This window comes from Serinus canaria, chromosome 22 (genome assembly GCF_022539315.1).
Source record: "Serinus canaria isolate serCan28SL12 chromosome 22, serCan2020, whole genome shotgun sequence".
Taxonomy (NCBI): domain Eukaryota; kingdom Metazoa; phylum Chordata; class Aves; order Passeriformes; family Fringillidae; genus Serinus; species Serinus canaria.
Genome location: NC_066335.1, coordinates 4,211,453 through 4,238,835, shown reverse-complemented (window position 1 = coordinate 4,238,835; position 27,383 = coordinate 4,211,453). Strand labels below are relative to the sequence as shown.

The 27,383-nt window shown below is 41.7% G+C and overlaps 1 protein-coding gene across 4 annotated transcripts in view; it reads right to left on the bottom strand.

The window, feature by feature from the left end:
* Positions 1–703: 703 nt before the first annotated feature.
* PPP2R2A (protein phosphatase 2 regulatory subunit Balpha) overlaps positions 704–27,383 on the bottom strand; it is a 37,570-nt gene continuing 10,890 nt past the window's right edge. For all 4 annotated transcript variants that reach the window (XM_050982935.1, XM_030231753.2, XM_050982934.1 and 1 more), the window contains exons 3-10: positions 8,601–8,698; positions 5,595–5,760; positions 5,005–5,117; positions 4,605–4,782; positions 3,816–3,980; positions 3,120–3,289; positions 2,528–2,619; positions 704–1,692 (exon numbers count right to left, since the gene is read on the bottom strand). In XM_050982935.1, the coding sequence (XP_050838892.1) occupies positions 1,413–1,692; positions 2,528–2,619; positions 3,120–3,289; positions 3,816–3,980; positions 4,605–4,782; positions 5,005–5,117; positions 5,595–5,760; positions 8,601–8,698 (1,262 nt within the window). In that variant the 3' untranslated portion in view covers positions 704–1,412. The remainder of the gene's footprint in view (positions 1,693–2,527; positions 2,620–3,119; positions 3,290–3,815; positions 3,981–4,604; positions 4,783–5,004; positions 5,118–5,594; positions 5,761–8,600; positions 8,699–27,383) is intronic.

Below are 27,383 nucleotides of genomic sequence, written 5' to 3'. Positions count from 1 at the left end.
ATCACTATGAACACTTATTTCATGCAGCTTCTGTACTTGCCATGTTTGGCTCCTTGCACCAGGGAACATTTCTATAAGTGCAGGAACTTTGCAAAGCCAAAAGCCAGAAGAAAACATTTGCATGGTTAAAACTACATTTCCAGTTAGCAATAAATACAGAAAATAGAGCAGCAGAATGCAGTGCAGTCATTAGCTATGGAACCATGGCGCTGGCTGGTACTACAGAACACCACAAAGGAGCTTGGACAATTTCTCACAAAGCCACAGGGGACTTGGTGCTCTAAACAAGGCATTAAAGGTATTTTATCCTAAAACAAGGCATTGAAGAAACCAAGATGAAACTAAACATTAAGACATCAGTCCCAAAAAATGGAATTTAAAACCTGAAGATTCTATTCCCCTTCTGATTAAAGCAACAGGTTAAAAAGAGGAGCATTCAAGGGCACAGGAAGTGACTGCTCAGATCAAAACCTGACAGCAGTTGTGGTGCCGAGACAGAAGTGGTCATACGCTGGCTGGTGCCCAGGTTACTCAGGAGTGAATGCAGGTACCTGTGAAATCCCTCCCTCTCTTCATTCCCATGAAAAATAATTAATACTGGTTAAAATCATTACAAAAAAACATAATTTTATTTTCATGCATCTAAGGTAAAACACAGAGTATTTGTATAAAGAGGTAGATTAAAAAAAAAAAAGAAAACAGATTCTCCATTCTTTGTCACTTTTATTCAGTAGTTTGTTTTTTTCCTTATTTTCTCTGTTTTTTGGTGCCAGACATGGCAAGGAGTGATTACAGTCAACTGTTTATTAAAACACTTGTTGCAACACAGACCCCCTTTACCACTGACCCCAAACGGACCCATTTTATGTGCTTTATTTTGTTTATTTTTTTTCCATACACCACCACCAAGGTAAGGTGGAGGGGGGACAAAGGGGGAAGGGGGAGTCCAGGAGGCCAGAAGGAGGAGGAATGCTACAAGCCACAGCAAGAATGAGCTGTATTTAATAAAAAAAGGGGGCCACGAATGATACAGTAATGAGGTTACACAATTAAATCCCATAGCATGATTGAAGGCTTTCCCTGTGTCTGACGTCATCACAATGGAAGGCATAAAAAGTGGAGTAAACTGATGTTGAGACAGTCCAGTCTAGTCCATTAGGCAAGATGGTGCAAGTAGTCATTTAAATTAAAAAGTGCCCTATCCTCACCTAAATGGCTAGCAGGTACGGAGACAACAGAGCCACAGAGCCTTCTCCATGGAGCTATAAAAGTGTGTTGTCATATGGCACATTTTTAAACACTGGAAAGGGGTGCCATAATGGACCTCTCACTCGCTTTTGTTACAGGTACAAATGCTAGATTCAACTATTTCAACTATGCAGGAAGTGACTCTTCAGTTAGGAATGCCAACCCTAATTCATCTTGTCTTGAAATATATACAAGTTGTTTGTAGTAGCTACAGCAATGATGTTCTCCTTGGGGTGCCAGGCTGTGTGCAGGATCTTCTTGTTGAAGTCTAAGCTGTCGACACTGATCTCGTCCTTCTTTCTCTTGCCACTGGCGCATACCTTCCGCGGCTTCAGCACCGTGCGCGGTTTGTTGTTCTCCCGGGACGCCTCCAAGGTGATGTCTCGCTTCGTGTTTCTGTCAAACATCCTGAAGAAGTTGTTGTAAGACCCTGTCATGACAATGCTGCACAGAGGGGGAAGGAAGAAAGATGACGGTTAGGAATTCCTTCTCCTTTTAGCAGCCGGAGGGTCTCAAGGAGGGCTTCAACTGAGATCATGCAAGTGGAAGGGAGGTGGCCTCACCCACACCTGCTACAGCTAAAGGGAAGCAGGTACTGCAATGTTTTATACATTTAAAACCCCCAAAATACCCTTCTACCTTCCCTGGGCACTTTGAGGTATTTTGTTATCGAAGCACCTCAAATGTCATTATCTAATTTAGTTTTTACACACACACATGAGAGATCCAACACGTCGGATTTTTAGCGACACACAAGATGTGCAAATTTAGGTACTAAGCAGCACATCTCATTTGTGAAAATCCCCTATAGCCCCTGATTCTGCATCAGCTGGTCAGTAAGAAAAACAGACTTGCAAGTTTCCCTGTTCTTCCTTTGCCTCAAAAAATATTTGAGCAGACAGATGCCAGATTAAAAAAAACAAAAAAACAAAACAAAACAAACAAACAAACAAAAAAGCCCACATCTGACAGTACTGCTAGGGAACCAATGAGCTGCTTTAAATGCCACAAATAAGCAGTTGATGGCATGATTAGCACAGAAGCAAGAGCTGTCCTAAATGGTGTTATTGGCAGGTCACTACCATGGCAAATCACTGTAAAAAGAACATTCCTGGAAGGTTTTCCCATGGGTTCCCCTAGAGGTCTGGTGCAGATTCTTCACGTTACAGTCCACTGAAGTACTACTGTGTTGTCCAAAACCAGGTATTTGAGGTCCACTGCCCATTTTAAGGACAATTTGATAAGATCTGAAGTGCATAGCAATAAGAATTCCACTTGCCTGTCTGATCCATTCCAACAGCATTCAAACTTGTCAAAAATGCAATCATTCTCATACAGTGAGCAGAGTTTACTTCTGAGGTATTCATGCACCTGGAAAAGAGGGATCAGAGAAACTGAGTGAGCATTAGACTCATACCTGTAAAACAGCCTTCCCAGACTGTGCCAAAAGCAAGGAACCTGAGACTGCTCACAAGAGCTCTTTCTTGTAACAAAAACAGCAATTTTCAGTGGCACCTAAAAACATTTTACGAAAAGGAAATGTTTCATCTCCTGTTTTCTTCAGGATATAGCTCAGAACATAAAGACAGCCAAAGACTTGTCATGGTTCTCATGGCTGGAGATAACCTCTCCACCTCCCAAACTCCCACTGGGTAAGAGGGAGGCTTTTTCAGCCCCACACATGGGTTTGGGTTCCATCACCACCCTGCAAATACCACAATCTTCCAGCAGGACTGTGGAATCCCCAAACCTCAGGGATGCTCTGCCTGAATCTACAGACAAAACTGTAACTGCCACATCAAGACTATCAGTAAGATTCAGCCCCTATCCAGGTTTTTTGATTTCCAACCCACTTGATTTTCACCCAGTACCTGGTATGTTTCCACAGGTCTATTTTCCATATTTAAATCCCAGATCTTCACTGACAGATAATCTCTAGTCATCATATATCGGCCACTGTGGCTAAATTTGACATCAGATATGGAAGAGATGATTTCAGAGAAAAATGATCTGTTGCTAGGATCTTCTGGTTCTTCAAACACTGTCGGAAAATAAGACAGGCATTTCAAGAGGTCAGGTTGTGTCTCTTTGATACAAGATACACCTGAATTACTTTAACATTGTCTCAATAAGCTTTCTACCTTGTGTTACTTTGTGCTGTATAAAATAACATTTAAGAAGAAACATTTGTAGTACAGTTGCCACACCCTCTTATTGTTGTAGCAAGCTAAGGTCAGCTTCTTAACAAATGAATTATTTGCTAATATGTGAAGTCTTGACTCACACATGCACCAGATTACCAGCACCAAGTACAGACCAAATGGCCTTTAACCACCTGAACTCTGCAAAAAGCCATTCCTGGTGTCCAAACAGAAGCTGCTCATCATTTTACTCACTACTTTTACTCCAGAAAAACTTAAATGTAAGATTTATTTAGATTTTAGGCTTTAGATCTATTCAATATACTACATGAATCCTACACAAATTCACACAGACAATTCAGTGTTTGATAAACTCTAACAGCAAATGTCCTCTGGCACAGGAAGACACTAAACTGCAGCACTCACACTTTGAATGTCTGTCACAGAGGGCTGATGCCCTCATGTCACACAGACGAATTGTGCCTTTGCTGCTGCTGTAGACAAACGTGCTGCAGCTGTTGGGGTGGAACTCTGCAGCTGTGATCACCTCTGTCAGCTCCTCCATGTTGGCAGGCTTGATATCTACAATATCTGCAGCAGCTCTTTAAGGAATTGCCTCCAGCGAAATGGGTTTCTCCCCAAGGTATTTTTCAGTTTTAGATGCTTTCAGAAATGCTACTTTAGGCTTGTGGGACCCAGGCACAATTCAGGTAAGAGTTAAAATCAAGCCACACAATTTGTCTACGAAGCAAGGTGGTAACACCACATTCGGAATCGCTTCCAGGATAATTCTTACATCAGCAAAAACCTGCTTCAGTTTTGCTCCACACTCCAGTAGTAATTAATTCTATACTACAAATTATCTCCCAAGTATTCAATATAGAACTTTACTTTGCTTAAATTCTAATTATACTGCTATGTTATAAAATGCTACTTTGTATTAAAAACTTCACACAGCCATGGCTGCTCCATCCCTGGAAGTGTCCAAAGCCAGGTTGGAGCAACCTGGTCCTGCCCACCGGGACGAGCTTTAATGTCCCTTCCAAACCATACCATTCCTACTCCAGAAGTAAAAGCCCTCACAATTACCAGGGAGAAATAACCAGGATTAATGGAGATGAATTCTCTGTATATATACTAAACACTTCTCATGAAAGGAAATAAAACCCAACAGTTTTCCTGCTCCCATCCCACAGAACAATGGCAAAAGGATACTAAAACTTCTGTCTGTGATTTCTAGGTGCCACAGGTTGATCCGCAGGTCATCTGCGGACAGGTATGTTTCGTAGTCACTATTGATGGAGATGGAATTTATGTGATACGTGTGGGCATTGGCAAATATCCTTCGTGGGCTGGCTTCCACCATGAGGTCCATAGGCCTGAACACTGGCACCTGCAACACACAGAGCAGGGCAAGAGTGAGATCCCAACCTCCCACAGACATCAGCATTGCTCAGCACAGTCCTGCATCACCCTGAGCTGGATGAAATACCTGACAAGTCAGTATTTCTGCCAAGTGCCATCAGAGGAAAGATTCAATTAATGATGTGATGGGGCGGTTCCTCCTGGAGCCATGGGCTGGGAGAGAGGAATTAGCTGATTGGGAGCTACTCACCCGTAGTGTTGTAACTGTAGTAGGATCCCTATACCGTCCATCCTCCTCCTTTAAATTATAACCCTCGGGTCTTTTGTCCCTTTCACTGATTTTCCATAACTTTATTGTTTTATCTGCAATGAAACGGCCACAGTTTAAAATGAGAGCTGTGGAGAGACACCAGTCATCACTGCTGATGCCTTCAAACAAGACAAGGCCGCCCACGTGCACCAAAAAAGACAAAAATGCTGCTTGGGGAAAACAAGACAAGACAAGAAGCATTAAAAAACCTCCTCCACAGTTTGTTCTTTTTAGAAGAGTTAGAGCAAGTTTCAGTCAGGACAGGGATTGCTATGAATGATTAATGTAAGCTCTGACACAGGGACTCACATACACATGGAGGTCTCACATGGGCTGTACACAGGGGCTGTAAAGCAACTAAATCCCAAATACCCCACCCTGTGCTGAGGACACCTGGGCCCAGGGAAGCCAGAACCATATCCCCAGATCCTTGCACTTAAACCCTGCTTGATTCCAGCCTTTTGGGGAGGCTTAGACCAAATCCTAATAGCAAACCTACATAATAACATGTTATGGTGCAAAATACTTACCATTTGTAGACAATAAAAACTGAGCAGCATTTTTCTGGGGTAACCACCTAATTTTGTTGATCTTCTCTTCAATTTCTAAACTTTTCAAGTAGTCAAACTCTGGTTCATGGCTTTGAAAGGTACTGTAAACATTGTATTCTCCCCTACTGTGAGACTGGGTTTTGTTCTAAAAAGAGAATTAAATGATCAAGACATGTATACAATGTACATTGGGGTACAACCTGCTTGATTTTCATGATCCTGTCAACCAAATAACATGAGCATCATCTCTGTGGCAAGAAATTTATTAAAGTTTCTACTATTTTGGCTAAGAAAACATCAGCAAAAAGACAGTTTATGCAGCAGCTTAAGTTTCCAGAAACTCCCCAAAGAATGTGAATAACATCTCCAAGTTTTCACATTAATGCTGAGCAGCTGAACAAACTAATATTTTACCTATTAAAAAAAACCAAAAAACAAACTACAACTTCTTTCACCTCTAATTTTTCCATCTTTGCTGTTTAAAGGAAATATTCCTTCCCCTGCAACAGAGACACACAAATGGCAAATCTACTCTGTGAGTACATTCAGCTTTCCAGGCACACTATGGAAATCCCACATGGCACCTCTAAATTTATACCAGCAGCTCCACTATTCTGGTTTATAATCTCCAAGTCCCCTGAGAGCTTCTGAACTGCTTCAGCAGCTTTTTCTTCCTCTTTCTAGAAGGGGAAAAAGCTCATCACCTCTGCTCTGGCATTAGAGTCACCCCTGCAGTTACATGACCAGGTGGAAATGTTTGCAAAACTGAAAAATTTGCACAACTCCTCTTTCCAAAAGCTGTGTCTGAGGCACCAAAATATTGCACTGCATGGACTGAACCTTGAATTTCATCCACTGGGTGCAGAAAATTGGATCAATTTCTGGTGTAGTACTCCCCATTTTCACCTGTAGTGGTTTCAAGCTGAATTTTGTCATTTATTGCTGTCCCACCAACTCCAGAGATTGCAACCTCAGATGCCTTTGCTGTGATATGTTCCTGCTGGGGACTTTGCTCCTTCCTTCTCTGGTGTCTCATGTCCATGGGCCCGTTTAATCCCTCAGCAGCTCACCAAAACACATGTGATCCAACCCTTGCTGGCCCACATTAGTCACATTCCTTGCATCATTTTCTTGTGCTTCATACCCTGAGAGCTGGCAGGAATTCTTGTACTTTAAAATAAGCTGGGGGCGGGGAAGGGATAAGGGGGCAAAATGCTTAAAAATCACATTTGGCACCAGAATTCTGTACCACACCTGTCCCTTACACTGCTTTTCCCACCCTGGAGAATGGAAGGGATTTTGTTCTAAGCCTCAGTCGGAACTAACAACTGAAGCTGGGTCACTGCATGGAGCAACTTGGAAAGGAAATCTATTGTGCTGTAGGAAATGCCTTAGGAAATCCAGGGAACTGGGAACTTTACTTAAATTCCAGACTAACCACAACGACTGAGGCTTAAATATTCTGTGTGTGCATTCTAGCAAAACTTTACAGGATCAGAATAATACATAAACCCAGTAATATGTGAAATTCATCCTTGGGATAAAATCAAAATTTAAACTCTCAGTCTCATGGCGCTCAAAGGAAAACAAAAAATTCCAAGCAAGGAGAGGTGTTGGCTCAATGTTAAATTCCACATTAGGTAATTGCACCGTGCCTACGCAAATTCCTCCTTAGTTTCTGTGAGATGCAGGATTCACTTCCTGCCTGGCACTGAGCTGATGTCACTGGCTGCCACATTCCAGCCCGGAGGTGGCAGCAGTTTGGCAGTGGGTGAAGCCACACAGGTTTGCACAGCTCTTCACACAGCCCTTGTCAGTGTTTCTCCTCCTGCAGGCGTGGTCTGCAAAGCTCTCCAGTGCAGTGTGGCAGAAAGGGGCACCAAATTTTAAACAGAACACTTCCGTTTTATACACTTTCACATATAAAATCTGCTCTAGACAGTTTGTTGGAACAACCAACTACCACTGCATCAGGGAAGTAAGCCCCTAAACACAAATCATTTCCTAAACACAGAGAATTAAAAAAATGCCAAAACCAATCCTGTGGAATTTCATCTGACAACCCAGCTGTTCTTCCTACCCCTGGATCCCAGCTCCTAAGGATGTGAGCTTGGATTGTGCTCCAAAAACCAAGGAGTCATTTAAACACAGCTCACCTGAAAGGAGGCAAGGAACTGCTGCAACTTTAAGCTATACAAGAGGATTCTTAAAAGCGTTGAGCTACAGATCAAGAATTAAAAGTAATAAAGAAGTAAAAGAAAAACAATAAAAAGCCACAAAATACCCCAAGAGCTGGTGCCACACAGTCCCACTAGATGTCCCCACTGACCGAGGGGAGCTGCTGGCACAGAGACAGTGCCTTGCCCACAGATCAGCCCTTTGCTCTGGGAACCAGAAATCCCAAGCTTTGGGAGTTTTAAAATGGAAATGGAAGGAAAAACTACACGAAACTAATAGTGCAGTGAGGTGACATCTCCCTGAAATACATTCTAACCACAACAACTTCCAACTACAGCCTCAGCTAAAATCAGGCACTGCAGCTCAGCTGCCCACTGACAGGGAGGTAGAGCCAAAAGACCAAAAAACAAGGATAAAGGGAGGAAAGATACCTCTGCTATGAGGATTCCATGGTTTTACTTGACTGATGTAACATCTGAGGTCACAGTCACACAATAAAGTTACCTAAGGGCAACTTTATTATCCCCAGTTACACTGAAATCTGAAATCAATGTCACAGCCAGGAAGAGTCACTGTGTAAGAACCAACCCCTCAAGGGTCTTTTGTGTCCTTCCCCTTTTTGGTCTTCCAACATTCTTTATACCACAACCAAAGAGTGTTTAAAATAACTTCTATCACAAAGTTCATTAAATTATTGTAATCACTTATCACACAGGCATGCACTTCGTGTAAGGGGTTTTATAAAAACTTGTCTTCAAAAAGGGAACAGAAAGAACATGTAATGCAGTGTAATTAGACAGCACTCACCTCCTGCTCCTGTTGAAAGATGACAACTCTCCCTCCCTTGTCTCCTGTTGCTAACAACTCTCCAGAATGGTTAAATTCTACTGTAGAAATTATATCCGCTGCAGAACAACAAAAATAAATCCCCCAGATTAATCATTCTTCTAAATACCAAGTGGCCAAGAAAGCCACGATTAAAAAAAACCCAAACCAAAAAAAGAAATAATACTTTAGGTAAAAGACATCTATAAAATGCAAGTAGAAATTTCTTCCAAAAAACAACAGTAGTTTTTAAGCTGTACATTTGAGAAGCATTTATAGATCACCATGCCAGAGCTACAAGCACGGTGTTGTGCATTACTTTGTTCTTAAAGGTTTAATATCCTCAGCTTCTTAGAACTGATTTTTCTACTCTGACTCTAGATAATACAGACTGTACCTTCCTAGAGTAACTGTGTACCTTTATTTTCTCAATTTATCTTAATGCATGATTTATATACAATCATTATCCATATGACCTCAAAGCACTTTTTTTTTTTTTTTAAAGGACTCAGTACACATTTGATAACCTAAAGGCAAAAGGTATCAGGGGAGAAAAGTTCAGATATTTGTGTTTAAGGAAAGCAAGGAATAAACAGCTGCAGAAAACCAGGAAAAAAACCTCAATAGTCTCCAAAACACCCGAGAACCTCTTCTGGATGAAGAAGATTTACACTATCACAAGTGTTTTTACAGGGAGTGCTACAATTAAATTGTAAATATACAGTGACAAGAATAGTAATCCCTAGTATCAAACTGAGCTGTTCATACATCAGAAAGGACAAATTACAACTTCAGCTCAAGCCCACCCATTCCCATTTCCAAAGGTACAAATGCTCCTTGGACTCCCAAACAGTTGAATCAGAAGCCAAAGCATTTTTGAAACATCAAATTGAAACACCACTCTATAAATCTCATTTTCTGCCAGAGAAACTACTTGAGAGTTTTACATACAGGAATCTTAAGGCCATTTCACTTTCATGCCAGTCAGCTGTAGATAAACAGTATTTTCTGTGGGATGGTTTCTTTTTTCTCCTTTGCATTCATAACACTTCAGACCTAAACAAGATCAATACCTGCCTGACTTAGACCCAAACACCAGCTCCACAGAGCCAGTGTTCTTCAGCACAAACTGCCCTAGAGTCCCCACCAACCTCCCTGCCACCGCTTACACTGGCTGGAATGCCTCCAAACAGAGTTAGGAACAGAAATACAACCACAGCCTGTACCCCACTGAACCAGGATCCAGATCACACACAAAAAAACTTCATTCCAGTGCTCATCATTTTTCATCCCAGAAGGCAGCAGTTACTCCAGCCAGTCATTCTTCTATTTGTGACCAAGATTAAGTGATTTAGCTCACATCTGTAAGGCTTAAGATGCAAACCACTGAGCTGCAGACAGGGTATTTCATAGGTACCTCTCCCAGCTGAAGGGGGCATAGAGATAAGAAACAACTCATCAATGCACAGAAAGGGGGAGGTGCAAACCAAGCAGTCCAATTTTGTCTTTTTCACACAATGCAAAGCACCTGGCTGTACCCCTCCAATAGGAAAAGACCGTAGGTTATCAATTAATTGAAGAAAAACACACTAACATACCTCAGCTGTGAGTACACAGAATAATTACTATTGAGAAAAACAAAGACTTAACACTACAGGCTCTGACAGTCTTGAAACTGGTAAGACAATACAGTGAATTATCAGCAAACCCAATGTGTCCATGTGGAAAGAGAAGAGCAGATAAAAAAATTGCCTTAGAAGTCCCATATATCCATCTAAGAACAGATGGATAAATTAATCAAAGTACTTATTTTGTGAAAGTCACTGGAAAGTTTAGAGCAGGCAGCAACAGCAGCCAGAAAAACCTTTGTTTAAGGACAAAAATCTCTATTTTCCTAGGTCTGATGATGCTATATATTGTATATATTAATAACAACAAAAATCTCACTTAGCAGAAAGACAACCACTTTTCTGTAGATCCCAGACATTCTTGCCTTTTTATTTTGTAATTTCCAGGACAATCCAAGCTTTCCCCCAGTGATTTCCCAGCTCATACAGATCCTCCTTTATCACAGACTCAAGTGCACAAACAAACTTTCAGCACCCATATCCCACACCTCCAAGGAGTCCAGCAGGCCCAGGCCGTGGTGACAAGACACTGAAAACTCTCCAGTGCCTGACTGACACCAGGCAGATCATTCCAAGTATTGGATCAGTTTTAAATGAAAACCACATACATTCCTCAGCAGCAATCACAAGGGAAAAATATTAATTCATTTTAAAATTCAAGATACATCAATAAATCCTATGTGCCTTCCACAGTGTATTCTTGGACTGTTTCTTCTCCAAAGGAAAAAAAAAGGTGCTAAAAACGTGACAGAAAAAAGTGATTTCTGCTTAAGTAATCCCAAACCAGGACCTACATACAGATTTTACAAAGAAATCTTTACTAGAAAGCAAACAAGCAGTTGTAGATGCAAACCCAGTAATGTCCTGTTTGGAATTCCACATTTCCATACCTCCTTCAAAGCAAGAGCCAGACATCAAAGCACTGGGGCTGGCTGACCTGGATGGATTTAACGGTGTTGGGAGAAATGACAGAGGGAGCTTTTCAACCTCCCCAGTGCCTGGATTCGTTTGTGGATTCTCATCTGTGTTAACATCCTCATTGCCCAAAACACGTACCCGTCTTATCCTCCTTTTTTCCAGTGACAATTCTAATTCCTTGATGATTTTAGCCCTTCAGCACCACAGGAGAGTATCCCCAACCTGTGGTGTTTTCCCTCCTCTCCCTAGGGGTGTGCCTGCAAACACAGAGCTGCTCCTGCTGGCCACATGCTGGGAAATGATCCCTTCCCAGTGCCAGGAGCACTTGGAAGGGGTATCTAAGGGAGAAGCAGATGTGTAGTGCCCTACTGTCACCACACTGATGGCTGTTGGAAACAGGATGCATTTCAGCGCCCTTTCCTTCCAGCACAATGTCAGAGATAAACACCCACTGACCCCTTATCTGAAATCCAAACCCCTCTTAGGCCACAGCATTATCTGCTGTCCCACCCTAAGATGGAGATCAGATTTGTCTTCTCCCCTCAAGCATCTCAGGACATCTCTGACACCAAGATGCAGGGTGACGTTGCCAGTGCTGAGGGTTTAAAACACGACATGGCAGCATCAATCACAGGAGATGAAGACACAATTGTGACAAAGACAAAAATCAGGACACAGCAAGGTACACCCTCATTCCTGCAGGGCACCTGCAACACCAGTACCAAGTGAACCAGGTTTCTCCTTCTTGCATAACTTGGGACAAAGAATTCAGAGATTGTTACATCATCCACAAGTATTTCTCTATACATACGTCCTTTAGTTCCATTCAATATCCCTTCACAGACACTTACTGTTGTAGAAACACTTCTAAGACTGCTAAATGCTTTCAAATAATGTTTTTTAGTGACCTGAAAGCAAAGGGGTAGTGGGGTAGGAATCACCTACATAACCTGAAATCTGTTTATGAATGAAAACGTTCTGCAGCTGGTTGAGCAAAATACTATGGAAACAGAGCTGCTGCACAGTTGTATCTCCACTTCAGAGATTTAAAACTCTAATCAAACCCAAGGCACTGATCACAAAAATCTCAAACTAAAGAGAGGTTGTGGTCCCTGATCCATGAGCACACGGAGACAGGGCAGAGTCTGCTTCCCCCAGAGCCATCCAAAGCTTCCTGCAGCTCTCCCAGATCCAGCAGCTACAACCTGGCAAAGCTTTCCTCTCCTTCTGCACATCATCTTTATTTTCATAACCTGCTTTAAGTTTTTTAAGCTTTAATGAGACATCTTCACCTTTCAAGTGCCCAAACAAAAATCAAAACCCCCAGCAAGATCTGGACACTTGACTGGATTCAAGCAGGACTAAATTCTTCCACGGCAGACATGGAGACAGAAACCGGAGGAGCCAATTAAAAAAAAAAAAAAAAAAAATCAAAACATTGTGTTTGACTTCGACAGGGAATAGGAAAAGGAGAAAACACATCTCAGAGCTTCAGTTAAAGCTCTGAGGCCACTAGGCCAGTGCACTGGGAAGAGAACCAGTTCAAATTAAAAAAAGAAGAATAAAGGAATCCAACAGATCTCAAATGCCTTTTCCCCCATTAAAAGCAGTGTTTGAAACAAGAAAAGCCCAGAGACAGATACTTAAACATACTTTCACACTCTGGGGGCCCTCCACATGTTGCAGTAAATGCAGAACACGTGCACTGTCACCATCAAGTTTTCTGAAACTTTAAAGAAAGGATTGCGATGAGGTGTTACCACTGTCTATGGAAAAAGGGAATAAACCAGCTTCATCAATCCAAACCAGCAAAAAAAACCTGTAATCCAATGACTTCATTCCAGAAGGCCCATCACAAACCTGAAAAGCAATTCTGTATTAACTTTGTTTCCAATAATATAATAAAGAAGATTTTATTAGTAGAGAAGAGGCTATCTGTTTTAATGTTCCATGAACTTTATATAAACTCTGCTTAGAAAACATGCTTGGTAGGCAAAACATGTCACCTACTCTGCAGCAGCAAGTCAATCATGGCAGGAACAAAGAGAGTCTTTATTTCACCAGACCCAAAAGGTTTCTGTGCAAGTTTTTGGAATCACGTTGATCTGCTGCCTAAGCAGAGAGCAAGCAGATCAGAGTGTTTACACAAGTGGAGCAATCTCCTGATGTTTCCAAGGACTGAACAAAGAATTGTAACATTTAAAAAGCATTTTCAAATTATTTAGAAAGTATTGTTTATATACCTTCCCAGTGGCTCAAAATGCCATTTCTGGAATTTTCCAAAGGAACAACTCAAAATAATCTTAAAAATATTATCAAAATCCATAAAGCAGAGCAGATTATTTACAAGTTGGCAATTCTGTCCTGGCAAGTGAAAACCAAATTTGCTGACCTAATGTGGAGACCATGTCCTCAGTTTATCAGCCTGGAAAAGCTCTTTTCATCAAACTAAACATCAATCAATCATTCCAAGGAAACTTCAGAAACTGTCTCAAAACAAAAACATTAAGAAACCAACTTTTAGGATTAGTATTAAAATCCACAGAAGCTCAAATAGCCTCAAACTGAGGAAGTAGGAGAGGAGCGGATGAACATAATGAGAGATAAAGACAGAGAAATATTTGAATTTGATGCACAATTACTGAATATACCTGAGCCATTCTTCCTAGAGAGAGCAAGAGTATCTGTCCAGGAGAACCTGCAGACATTAAGTGTCTGGAAATCACTTGTGAGTTGTTTGGTCCTTTCCAATCCAGGGTGAGGCAAAACCTCCAAGCTTCAAACTACTGAACAGATGCAGCTTCCACAAACTCCAACTCAAGTCACAGCTAATGACAGGAATTTATGGCTTTTGATTGGACTTTCTTGTTCCAACGATGGTTTTGTTTTGGAATTATGTACTTCATCATTGGGAACAAACCCCAATCAAGCAATTAAAGACACTGGAGAGAAAACAAAAGCTCTTCCAAGGCTTCAAATATTTTAAGTAGCTCCACAATGCACTGAGTCATCCCACCAACACCCTAGCCTTTGTGATTTGGATTTACTCCTTTATCCAGAGTCCTGATACATTGTGTATTTTATCTCTGAGGGTAGACAGTGAGGTGTTAATCCCAAAGTGACCACGAAGGCTGTTTAAACAAAGTTAAGGCAGGGTGACCACATGTCTGTGTGCAGAGAGCTCCCAACACAGGGTACCACAACTTCACATCCCAGGAAAAGTGAGAGCAAAACGCCATGAACTGTTTAGTGCTGGTGCTGCAAAAGAATAGTGTTTTGATGCTGCAAAACACCCTCTGCATTCCAACCTCCTCCCTAATTTAAGTCTGTGGAGAGGGGGAAGGGAACACAAGGATTGTGTGCTCTGAAGTTACCATGACCAGTTTTACTATTGACTTCATTTCCCTCTTCTTCATTCACTTGCCTGAATTATTCCCTGCATTCATTCCATCTCCATGAAGTGACTAGGTAACAAACCCAAAGGCAGCTGGGAGAAGGCATTCTTACTGTTCAATTTACTACTTGAGACTCATTCAGAAGTCCTTTCAATAGATCTCTTCTCTACTAGAGAGGGCATTAAAAATATATTAATTCCTTAAATATGGGGACAGGAAGAAATGCACATAGACATAGAAGAGCCAGAAAGGGGTTACTGCCCTTGTGGCAAAAATCCTCCCTCTGTGCCATGCATCTCTGCCAAAGCCAGCTGGTTCCCTGCTCTCTCCCAAGCACCAGCTCTGGAATTTTGCAGCACAAAGCTGCCCTCCTTCCCAGGGAGGGGAATTTGTCTGACGGCCAACTCGCTCCCCAGCGCTGTTGGCCCTGCCGGGGCAGACACAAACACACAGGAGCCCAGGGTGCAGCTCCAGCAGACAGTCATTAGGCCGGGTTTGCTGGGCTTTGCTTTGCAAACCTGGGAGCTGCACAGAGAGGAGGAAGATTTACAAAATGCTCCCTGCCCTGCATATTCACTCCAAGTGAGTGAACTCACTTGAACAGCCCTGGGAGGCTGACAATTAAAAACATGACCATGACAAAGTCATCATTTTCCTGCTGATGCTAAAAGCATTTAGTTTGGTGAAGATGCAAACTGAGACTCACCCAGTCCTATTTACATCCCTACCCACATGTAGCATACATAAGATACCAGTGGCCAAACAGGGAATACACATAGTATTCCACAGCATAAATTACTCACCTAAGCGAAATAATCAAATATAAACCTTGTCAAGCAGGCCTAAGCCACCATAACTTCGCTCTCATTTCCTGGACTCCTCTAGATTCCCATCTTTTTTCTTTCATTCACCCTTCTCCCTTTCCTTCTTCAACTTTGCCAATCCTTTGAGGAAAGATACACCAGAGAAGTTCTAGTTCAACGAGTTCAACTTTGATTAGAAAGCCATTATTATTACTGCTACACGTTTAATTTTTAACTTTTTATTTTGCTCTCTAAAATAAAAGTTTGATACGGCTTGATTAAGCTTTTCCTGTTACTTCCTAAGCCACATTAGCATGCCCTATGCCTGCCCTGCTCACTGTGGGCTCCCAGGTAAGCAGGACTCTACTCCTGCATGGCAAAGCACAGCTCAGTGTGCCACATCCTCCTGATATCACTCTTTGTGCTGTCAAATCCATGTACCAGCAATGACATCAAGAACACTCTGTTATCAACAGTCTGCAGAAGCAGGAGCTGGAATTAGTCACTTTTTTTTTAACGGGAGGTGGAACTGGAGGCAAGGGAAGGAATCAGTACTCCAAAACTCCATAGGATTTGTGTGTATTAGGATGGCTTAGAACTTACGGCTGCATTTGTAACACTTAGATAGTCTAGAGATAATGCAATTTAATACTCAAGTACAAAACAATGTTATTTTGGTGGTTTTGCAAATTCATGCAAATAACTTTTGTTAAACCTCATGGCTTCCTAGAAAACACAACAGCAAACTTCCATCCCCTCCCACGGCAGAACAGTGGCACCAGCCCCAATCTTGTTGCCATTAAGTTTTATGCAAGGCCAGTAATGCTCCTAAAGAGCTTTACTGGGCTCAGCACTCAGAGCAGAACAACTCCAAACCCATCTGTCCCATGCACCAGAAGCTGTTCCTCCCTGCAAAGGCAAAGTGAGAGGACAGCACTGGAACTGCAGAGTTATCACAGAAGTGACTCAAAAGCTTCTACAAGTTGGGATGGGAACAAATACGTAGATTAAGTGTTTTACAAGATAAGAGTAAAGCAGAGAACAGAATCACCATCTGCTAATCTCTCATCTGGAACAGCAGCTTCTTATGAATCCAGAAATCTTTACGAGCTCTCAAGTTAACTGTGGCATCAGAGTAACATCCTCATTTAAATAGAATTCAGAAAAAGCACAGTCTGTGGTCAACATTACAATCCAGGTCGATAGGCAGCAGCACACGGAATGTTTCAACTCTTGTGTTTGGCACACACATTGTGCCTCACTTGGGCAACTGCTACAACATCTCTACTCAGGGCAAGTTTCCACCACTAAATTTACCATTATTTTCCCCCACAGTCCATTCCTGGGCCAAGGCAAGAGACCAACAAAGAATTGCACAAACCCAGTAACTCTCAGAAGGAGCAGAAATCACTACAGGAACACTTATAATCCTCTTCAGCAGACACTACCACCACCCCAAACTTCTGTGAACAATGGTAACACATTTCACTTCTGTTCAACAATTTGTGTTTTGCTAAGCTAACAGATTTCACTAAGACTGAGCTGAAGGCATCAGATGAGCAAATTTGCTCTGGGGGAAAGCAAGGAACACTCTCAGGAGCAACCACATCTCCAGCTAGCACAGCTGGATTTACAAAGGCCATTGAGCCCACACCCAAAATGCCAGTTAACTGCATTTCTGTATGCAGTCTCCACGAGCTTCCATCTACAACAAGGCCAGAATCTAGCTTTGCTAGAACAGAAAGAAAACTTATTTAAAGCTCAGACTCCAGGCTTCCTGTCTCCATCTATAGTAGGAAACTCAAGTCTCCAGTACATAGGACTACAAGACACCTGTGGTGGCAGGGAAAAAACAGAGATGACAAACAGCAGCACGTCAAAGCACTCTGAAAACAGATGTGTCAGATACTGATGTGTCCCTGCTTCCTATCACTGAAAATGGCATAAAATTGCTCTGAAATTTTATCTTTGTGAAAAGAAAGTATTCACACTGAAAAATAACCCCACGAGCTTAAAGAAGGAACTTTTACACCTTAAACTGATTTAGAAGTGTGATCCACTGGGCAATAATATCTGTACCACACTCACTGTAACCACTGGGCTGTAGGTTTTATTTCTGCTCACCAAGTCCAGCACTGCATTCTGTAGCTCCTTTCAAGCCAACTTCACTACAAACCTACAAAAGAAAGAAACCCTGTGGGGTTCGGATTTCTTAGCAGGAAACAGTCCTGAACTGGCCCCTTGAAACCATTTCATCTGATGAGAGAGTTTAATAGTTTGGGGTTTTTTAACCCCAATTAAGTTTTTATTAGTAAGTGTTTCAAAAATTACTGTGAAAAATCCTCTCCTGTTACAACAACAGCAAACAGAAGAATGTTTTCTCTATACAAACAAATGCAAAACTGCTTGGTTTCTGGATAGAAACCATTAACCCTCATCATGCTGATTAACTGCTTTCTATTTTAATCTTTAAGACATTACTGCAGTTCCCTTCAGAACACATGCACAGGAGATCAAGAGGAAAATTCCCTCCTTCCACCAAGCAAAAGCGTATCAATTGAATGAAATTGGTTCAAAAGATGCTGCAAACCAGAGTTCCCAGTACTTGCATTGCCCCTTGGCTGGACACAATCTAGTTGGGAAAACAGAAGGAGGCACAAGCAGCCTGATCACACACAGAGAAGCAGAAAAATAAATACATTTACAACAGACCACACAAATAAACACCCCAAAAAACTCCTGCTAACTGGGCTGCCCACAACCAGGCATTGCATATTTAACAGGTAAAGGTTAACCTGGGTCCAGCAGCAGTTGATGGGATGTGAAAAATGTAACACCCTGGAATCAGCAAAAGAGGAGCTGTGGCCCTCGCTGCAGTTCCCAAGTCCTTAGGAGCTGCCTCCAGCACTGAGGATGGATTTTACAGGTACACCCAAGGCAATCTACCCTACAGTCCTTTCCATCCTGGAATTGAGCAGGTATGTGTCTGAAGCTTTTTTCCAGAGCTCCACAACTCTGGGAGATTGCTGCTGTCCCAGTAACTTCATGTGAACACTACTGCAAAGTGGAGACCTTACCAGTTCAAGACAGAGCCATTTTCCAACTCTACCTCAGCTTGAAAATACTCCAGACTCAATAATATAAGATTATTTAATACATGACAAGAATTCCCTGGAGGCATCTTCTTCCTGGAAACCACACAGAGCAGTTACAGCACTCTGTGAAAGGCAGCTCAACCTCGAGATGAGCCGAGGCATCACTCCATTATTTCACTTTATCCTAGTAGTTTCTAGTCTTTGCAAGAGGCCTCCAAGTTTTCATTCCAGGAATAAATGTGATTAGGAAAGCAATAACTAAGTCAATTACCCCTTTTAAATCTTCATTACACAGGTATTGAGTTTTCCCCCCAAATAATGTATTAAATAATGTATTTAATATTTAGGAAGGTAACAGAAATACACATACACAGGGAACATTTTGCTGGGGACAAAGAGCAAGTGATGAGCATTTAGTTTACATGTCTTAATAGACACACTTCCCAAACTCAAATATTCCTTCAAATATGACAGGAAGTGCCTATTTGCTTTTCCTATTCATACTAATTCAGGTCTATTGTTGGCTGAAACAAAGGTCTTTCAACCTGCATAAACCGTTCCCAGGACATTTGACACCAGTTTATTAATATCATAAACAGGAGAGGCTGGAGTGGCAGAAATCCAGCCCCACTCCTGGCACCCAGCTGAAATCACCTCAGAAAAGAGGGTGAGTGTTTCACAGTTTGTGGAACTACAACATTTATCCAGGACCAGGAATGAGCAGTTGAAGGTCACAGCGTCTCCTTGAGCCTCTTCCTTGCAGCTACTGCAATATTACAGAATAATAATAAATTTTTTTAAGGGCTCAATCTGTCCACAAGCTTTCCTTCTTCCAAGCAGAACTGTTCTGCTTTTAAACAAAAAAAGTAATCAGCAGTAACTCCAGTGTTTCAGCATTGTTAAATACCAAGCACCTGTTTGATGGAAAAGCTACTGTGGGGTTCAGTTTCCCAACCTCACAAAATTCAACTGCTGAGAGCTTCCAGCTCCTGAAGCTTAAATCTATTTTCAGGCGGGGAAGAGGTAAAGAAGAGTGGCCCTCCTACTGAGGATGTGTCACACTCAGTGTTGCATCAATCCCCTTTCAATTACAGTGAAAACTCCTCTTCACTCACAGTCTAGGATTACCAAAAAAAGCCTGGGAACAGCAGTTATCCAGAGGTTAGATAACACCACAATCGGAGGCTATGCACCCCTAAGCACTCCATGAGAAATGATGAGTTTGAGAGGAAATGGGGGGGGGGGGAAAACCCCAGAAACACAAAATATAAAAAATATCCTACCTAAGCAACATTTGTGTTAAATGCATTATAATTCTTAAGTCACTGTTTCAAAACACCATCTACCGTAAAAATCCGTCTGACATCCTGGGTACCTGGCCTAGGTTTGCTTGAGCCCTGCTGTTACCACAGGCCACGTCAATTACACTTCACCTGGAGAAACTGTCTTCCTGTTTTGATGCAAAGCAGCCCAGAACCTCAAGCTTCCATCAAGTGCCACAGAATTCTGGGAACCAACAAAGTTTTTAACAGCCCACAGGAGTCATAGAACGAAACCTTCCTTAAATGCACTGAAAAAATGAGCATGCACGTGTTCTTTGGTGCTGCAGCAATAAAACTCTACCTAAAAGCAAATTTCTTTTATCCCCAAGTAAAATACTCGCTAAAAGGCAAGAATATGAAATATATGGTTTGTTTGAAGGGGGACTGGCATTGTCAGGGTACTCTGCTTCTACAGTTTTGAATACAGATAAAACATTAGGTATTACTGCAACACAGAGATAATTTGGCAAAGTTACACAAGAAAGAGCTTCCTTTCCTTGGAATTTTTCTGTTTCAACGACGCCTGATCCACCTAAACAAAGCAGCTGCACTAAGTGCTGCACACAATCCACACCAGCTCCAGTTCTTTCAGAAGCACTTGCAGCTACCAAAACATACACTGATTTCTGAGGCAAACACAACAGAATGGTTTAGTTATATTTGTATTGTATAGAATTTAGTTTGGGAATTACTCATAATTTCTGTCCTTTGTACAACTGCATACAGGTCATACATATCTAATTACTGGGGAACAAAATTACCTCCAGCAGGAACCAACTTCATGCCCACAATTGCTTAATTTGAGATCTCCTCAGGTGCCTGAACATTCTGTCACTATCACTCACAAAACTGGGACTTGTTGAGCAATAGAAGGAGAACTGAGACAAAAAACCCTTATAAAAAACAGATTTGATTATTTATCCTCTTACACAGCATTTGCCTGGTTTTAATACTCTGGTATATGACTTGTTCCAACATCTTTTCTGCCTGCAGAGCTTTAATTTACAAGCTATCTATCATTAATAAAGTTGCAGCAAAACTGCGTATCCATTTCCAAGAGGGTAACAACTCAATTTTAGCACTGCTGAAGACAAAAATTCATGTTAACTGATTTTCCAGAATAAGCTTCATGCTGAAACAAAGAAATTAAATGTCTATTTATGACATTTGTGAGCTGTAGAAAATGTCCTTGCAGACCTGGAGATAAAGGGCATCCTAGGAATCTATAAAGATTCAGGAGACCCCAACTCCATCTCATGCCACTAACTCCCTGGAAAACCTGCATGCACAGAGCTAAGTCACAGTTCATTCTCTCAAAGCTCCTCAGGGTTTATCCATAATGCTCACACAAGTGCTCCATAATTCTCCTAAGACATTCTTTGAAATTCAAGCTATACAGAGCATAAGGATTCCCCAAAACGCATTAGAAGTATCTGACTGAGTCTTTTTGAAGCTTTAAAGCTTTATTTCTTCTCTCTGTCATAAATATGTTGGCAATGTATTGGTTTTGCAAACCCAGGCTAATTACCCCTTGGTAGCAAAAGAGCTTTGCTGGAGTGCAGAGCTGCTTTATTTATACTTCCCAGTTTCTCAGGGAGCTACTCTTAATGTGCCTACAAAGAATGAAAAAGAATGTTCATGAAATAAAAAAACGTGAGCAAGCTCAGAAATACCACCTAGGCCTTCAAAAAGAAAAGGCTGTCAGCTGTTCTTCCCACCAAGAAAGATGGAGAGGGACCATTTACAAAGGCCTGGAGAGACAGGACAAGAGGGAATGGGTTCGAACTGAAAGAGGGTAGGTCAAGATGGGATAGTGGGAAGAAATTCCTCCCTGTGAGAGTGGTGAGGGGCTGAGATTGAATTCTCAAGGAAGCTGTGGCTGCCCCAAACCTAGAAATGTCCAAGGTCAGGTTGGACAGGACTTGGAGCACCCTGGGATAGTGGAAGATGTCCCTGCCCACGGCAGGGGTGGCACTGGATGGGCTTTAAGATCCCTTGCAATCCAAACCATTCCAGGATTCTGTGACTCTGAGCTTTCTCCAGTTATCAGCACAAAGTCAGTGCCTCAGGGCTGTATCAGAGCTGATTTCCATTCCAGCCTTGTGTGCACCCCACACCCACAGCCCAGGTGCTCCTTCAGCAGAGGTGACTTCAGACATCCCCAAGGCTCTGGATAGTGAAGACCTCTGAGATCCTTCTGAGACTGCTCAGGGGCCACAGCCAAAGGTTTTTAATAAACATCCAAGAGGAGCAGTAGGTACAGCTGGGAGATCTGCACGGAGACAGTGTCCTAACATCTCCTGGGGCTGCTCTCAGTGATCCCATCCTCACTCTGACACCTGATAAAGACATTCGCCATGATAACCAGGGGTTAAGGACACTCCAGTCCCCACTCTGAGCAGGGATTTCTCAAATGCTAATGTTATTTGTATGCTCTTTGATTGCTTTTAACAGGGGATTTATTCTTTCTTAGGAAAAATTTTATGAGCAACAGGACCAGCAGAGAATCAGCCCTGTGACCCAAGCAAAACACAGAATTATTTATTCACCTCTTCTCTATTTCACAGAATGTTTACAAGTTTCTCCTCAAGACTACAAATTACTCAAGATAGCTTACACCAATTATAACTGAATACTCAATAAAATATTACTGTATTACTTATTCAAGTGGGTGTTTACCTACACAGCACTGGAAAATACAGCCCATTTACTAGTGCAGGTATTAATTGATATAACAAACATCCAATTAGCACAAATTTTGATGTCTGTTCATGGAAAGAATAAGTAATTTTAATTTCAAGTTGTATTTACTTGAACCCTAACCTAATGCTTAGTTATTATAACTTTTATTTTAAAAAAATCCAATAAGAGAATTTAGTTGCTTCTGCTCATATTTATTAATTTTTATTATTCTTTTCTCCCCTATGCTCAAGACAGGTGATTTGTGAGTCCTTGGATCTAATTTGATTGGTAATTATTTACTTTTTAATTCCTGCTGACAGCCCCTACATAACCCTATAGAAAAATTCCTCATATCCACCATAGTATCTGCCCCGAAGAACACACTAATAACAGGCTAAACAGTCCCTCAGCAGACCTTACTTCAGATTTTTTCAGAGTTTGTTTGTGTTCCCAAGTAGTACAGAGCTATTTATGGAAAAATCTCTGCTGGAATCACAGCCAGAATTTCAATAGGCTGCACAGCACAGTGCAGCCAGGAGCTGCCGGTCTGTTTGCAAATAACAATATATTTGGAAATAACATACTGGGCCATTGTTCTGCACATAGAGAAAAGAAGCCTTCAGGCAATGCCTTTCTTGTCACCGAGAAAGCTACAGACAGAGCTCTGCAATAGCTTCATTTTCTCTTTTTGCTGAAGCCAATCCAGAACACACATTGCAGGTTAAAATTTACTAACAGTATTATTACAGAAAAAAATAATACTTTAGCAGTGCCTTTCAAAATTAGAACTCTGTGATGTGGTGGGCATTCCTGTTGTAGATATAAAAAAAACAACTCCTCAAAACTGCCCCGCTGTTTCACACTCTTCTAACACATTATTTGACCAAAGGATTTATTTCAGGTGCAAAGCTCAGGCTAAACATTTGGAGGCTTTTAATCTTGGTGCGTAGAATGCAGGAGGCTGTTGTGGCTCAGACAATGCATGAAGTGCCTCTTTCTAAGCAAGAAAAATGAAATCAGAAATTCCTCTTGCCTACCAGAAAGGCAGGGAGGGAGGGCAGGAGGAAGGGCCACTCTCCAGCTGAATTTCAGGCAGCCTGCCGGGGAGCACAGGGCCTCTGAAGGTCACAAGTACAACTGAAGTTTCCAGCAGGGATAAATACACAGCTCGATGAAGTGACTAGAAAATCAAAATTTCTGATTACTTCCCTCACTCTGGTTACTCATTCAGCTACCAATTCCTTTTAATACCTAATGCATCTTTAGTGGCACTTGGAACCTTAAAGAACAGTCTTCCTTTGCCCAGTTGCCTTTTCTTCCCTGGCCTTACCTCCCCCCACCCCCCAACTTGGCAAGTGTTTTCCTGTGTTTCTATTCTGGCCCAAGCATACATGCCTCAGCTTCTTTTAAAAAAATCATTATTAAACACAAGCCAATTCTAATTTCTGGCCTGGACTTTGAGTATCCTAACACATGGAATCTTGACTACTCCAAGGCATATTTTTAACACCTCTTAAAATTATAAATATAGTCCACTAATCAAAGCAAAATACCAGCCTTTATTTTTAAGTATTTGTTTCAAATATGTCTGTTTATAGATCAGGACCTTTTCTGTGGTTTTTGGAAGAGTTGCATAACAGATTTGAGAGATATCTATATCTATATCTCTATATATCTCTCTATATATCTCTCTATATATCTATATATAAATAAAAATTATTTATATATGTTTTATATATATAAAGGTAGAAAGTATTTTGGTAGCATTATTGTCCTGCAAGGATGTCAAAGATAATTACAAAAAAAAAATATCAAAGGCTTTGGAACCTTATTTTAGGAAACACCACACAGGTCTCACAAGTAGGGAAAATAAAGCAGGAAAGGGTTAAAATTACTCCAAAGAAAACAACTGCAAATAATTACTTTCAGTTATCTCCATTTCTAGTCTTCCATCAGTCTTCCCACTATGCCCTGGGACAATGACATTTAAATTTTAACTGTTAAGTTGGCAAAAAGCAAAAGAGTAATAAGAGTTCTGAAAGAAAACAGAGCTCAGACCAAATACCCTGGTTAGAACAAACATGAATTGGAAGATGCCAAACAGCTTCCAGCTGAATGCAACATAAAACCCCTGGAAAAAGAATTTCAGTGTATACATAAAAAAGTTTATGAGCACAAAGAAAAGCTTATCTGGACAACTCCTTCAGAAGGACAGTGAGCAAGCAGCAGGAAGGAAACGCAGGATACAACCCTACCAAGGCATTTCTCTAACCCAGACGTGCTCCTAACCAGAGTGGAGAAACACCTTGCAGCAGCTGCACCATGACCTGGCTGCACAGCTGTTGGTGCCAATTCAGAACCAGCAGAATGATGAGCATCCTCCAGAAACAGGCAGATGTTTGGTACTCCCAGGCTTGGGATGAGCTTCCTCAGGTCACACCAAGCAAAGCATCCCCAAGCTCCAGGGAGCCAACAACCTCACGTGCAGAATATCCAATATTTTGTTTCAAATGCTCCTTGTCTTCCTCCTGCCCTTTCCTCTGAGGCATCTCATTACTGTGAGACACAAACGAGCTGGGTTAAGCACAGCATGTGTCCTGCTGCAGGAACACAATCCTGCTGTCAGCTCCTGCTGCTTTCCAGAGCAGGTTACCACTTCCAGAAGGATCTGGAATAAAATGAAAGACCCTAGATACTTCTTTAACGGGCACACACAAAAGAAAGGAGTGTAGGATTTAGCTTAAACAAACAAACAAATAAAACTAAACTAAGACAATGACATGAAACTTTGAGGAGAACTGACTGAAAAAAGGCAGAAAAGATTATATAGAAAGTTTTAAACTTCTGGGCAAAAAGCCATTCCTGCCAGTTCCACATTCCAGTAAAACAGCTTATAAATGTTTGACTACTACCTCTAAAAACAGTGACATTTTCTCACTGCTGGGCTATATAACGAACACTGTCGGCTTCAACTTCAACTGCTGTTTGTTCATATTGATCTGTGAGAAGAAATGTCCTCACATACAAATCTCAGTGCACTGAAAGTCGAGTTTTCATGTGAAAGGCACACTATGAACAAGCAGGGCTCAACTGTGAAAGTGAAAAGGCTGAGAAGGAGGCTGAATTGTTCCCAATTCCATAGTTTCCCATGTTGCCTTAGAACCATTATCAACTCTCCCTGAGAAGCAATCTGTCCTTTCAACTCTCACCCCATTCCTGTAGAACTACCACCTATCCCACCACAAACATTGTCTGGAGAAGCTGATGTGGAATAAAATTAATCCAAAAGGAATCCAAGAGATGTAATTTTCATTTGGGTTGGTTTCCCCAAGTGAGCACCCTGGAGCTCAGGGATCACCTGGCTCAGCTGAAGGCACTGACAGGCAGAGGCACTAGGAAAGACCATTTCTCTCAGGAGCAGCAGCTACTTGAAGTGACAACAAACCTACAGGCAGGCTGGGGTGCAATTTGAATTCTAATTCCTCTTCCCACACCAAGGTCACACTTCAAAACAAGCCAAACTGGGTAATTATTAAAAAATAATCCAAGTTTTTCTTTATTATCTTCAATATTTCTACATATTATTCCCTACTCAATGCACCAAAAGCAAAACCAGAGAAGTCAGGGGTTTGTTAGGCAATTCCACTGGAAAATAGCCCAAGAACTCTCAAACAAGTGTCTTTGAGAGTCATATTTTTATGAAAGCCAAAGCTTTATTTCAGTATATAGCTCTTGTCCAGTGGACCAATTCACTTCCAGGTTATTTGAAAATAAAGCAAGACCTTCAGACTACATTTATAAGCACTATACACAAACATAGCTCATGACCTCTTAAATCACCATTTAACAATAGCACAAATGACACCTAAAATAACTGCTTTTAAGGATCAAAGAATGGTCACTAAAATACTTCTTGTAGTCATTGAAAAAAAAGGGAAAATATGGTTACTGGCATTCAACAAACAACAATATATTAGAAATTACACCCTGTTTACCATATTTTAAATAAGCAACTATAATATGAAGTCTCAATTACTTCAACTGTTCCTGAATTCATGCAATTATCTTTTCCCAGGTTCTCAAAACCAGAGTGCCAACTGTGTATTATTGGAAAAAAATCACAATATTGCTGAGTGGAACGTGCCTGGGCTCGTCCAGCCCTAGTGCTGGACCAAAGGTGGCAGCTGGGGATGTTTCACCTCAGAGACACCTTTGGCTGGCTGGCAGTTGCTGTTGGGCACTTGGAATGAGTCCAGGCATGGTAGAAACTCAGTTTACCTCTGGTGGAAAAGTTCAGGAGACGGTGAAGAGAAAAGAGAGCAGGTTCTGCCGGAGGGTTAAATCCAGAGTTGATTGCAGGGTGCCAGAGCTCTGAACCTCGGGAACAGCTCCAACAGAATCCCGACCGCGGGGTTCCAGTGCCTTTGAAACCCACAGGGAGGGGCAGGGAGAGGACAGGTGAGCCACCAACCAGGTGGGGGGGGAGGGTCTCAGGGGACAGGGACACCTGGACAGGCCAATGACCCCAGGTCTGAGAAGCATCTTTGGAACTGCTGCCAATCCCACGAGGCCCTTGCTGGAATGTGGAACTTGACAGACAGCACTTGGGAAGGGGGCAGGGGAAGAAGTTGGCACACCTGAGGGACAGGTATTGCTTACACCGCAAGAGTGAATGTTTGGAGCTCTCACTATTCCCAGAGCATTAATTTAGGAACTGCAGTTGAAAATGCAAAAGGAAACATTTCCACACAAAACGCCTTCTATGTATTTGGGAAAAAGCAATCTTTCTTACAATACAACTCTTTTAAACCTTTTTTGCCCAACCCTAAAATTTTCATCCAAACTTAGATGCAAACAGAACTGCCTCAGGGACTTCACATGACCTAAATTTGCTGGTTCCCCTCATGGTGCCATCACTTGTG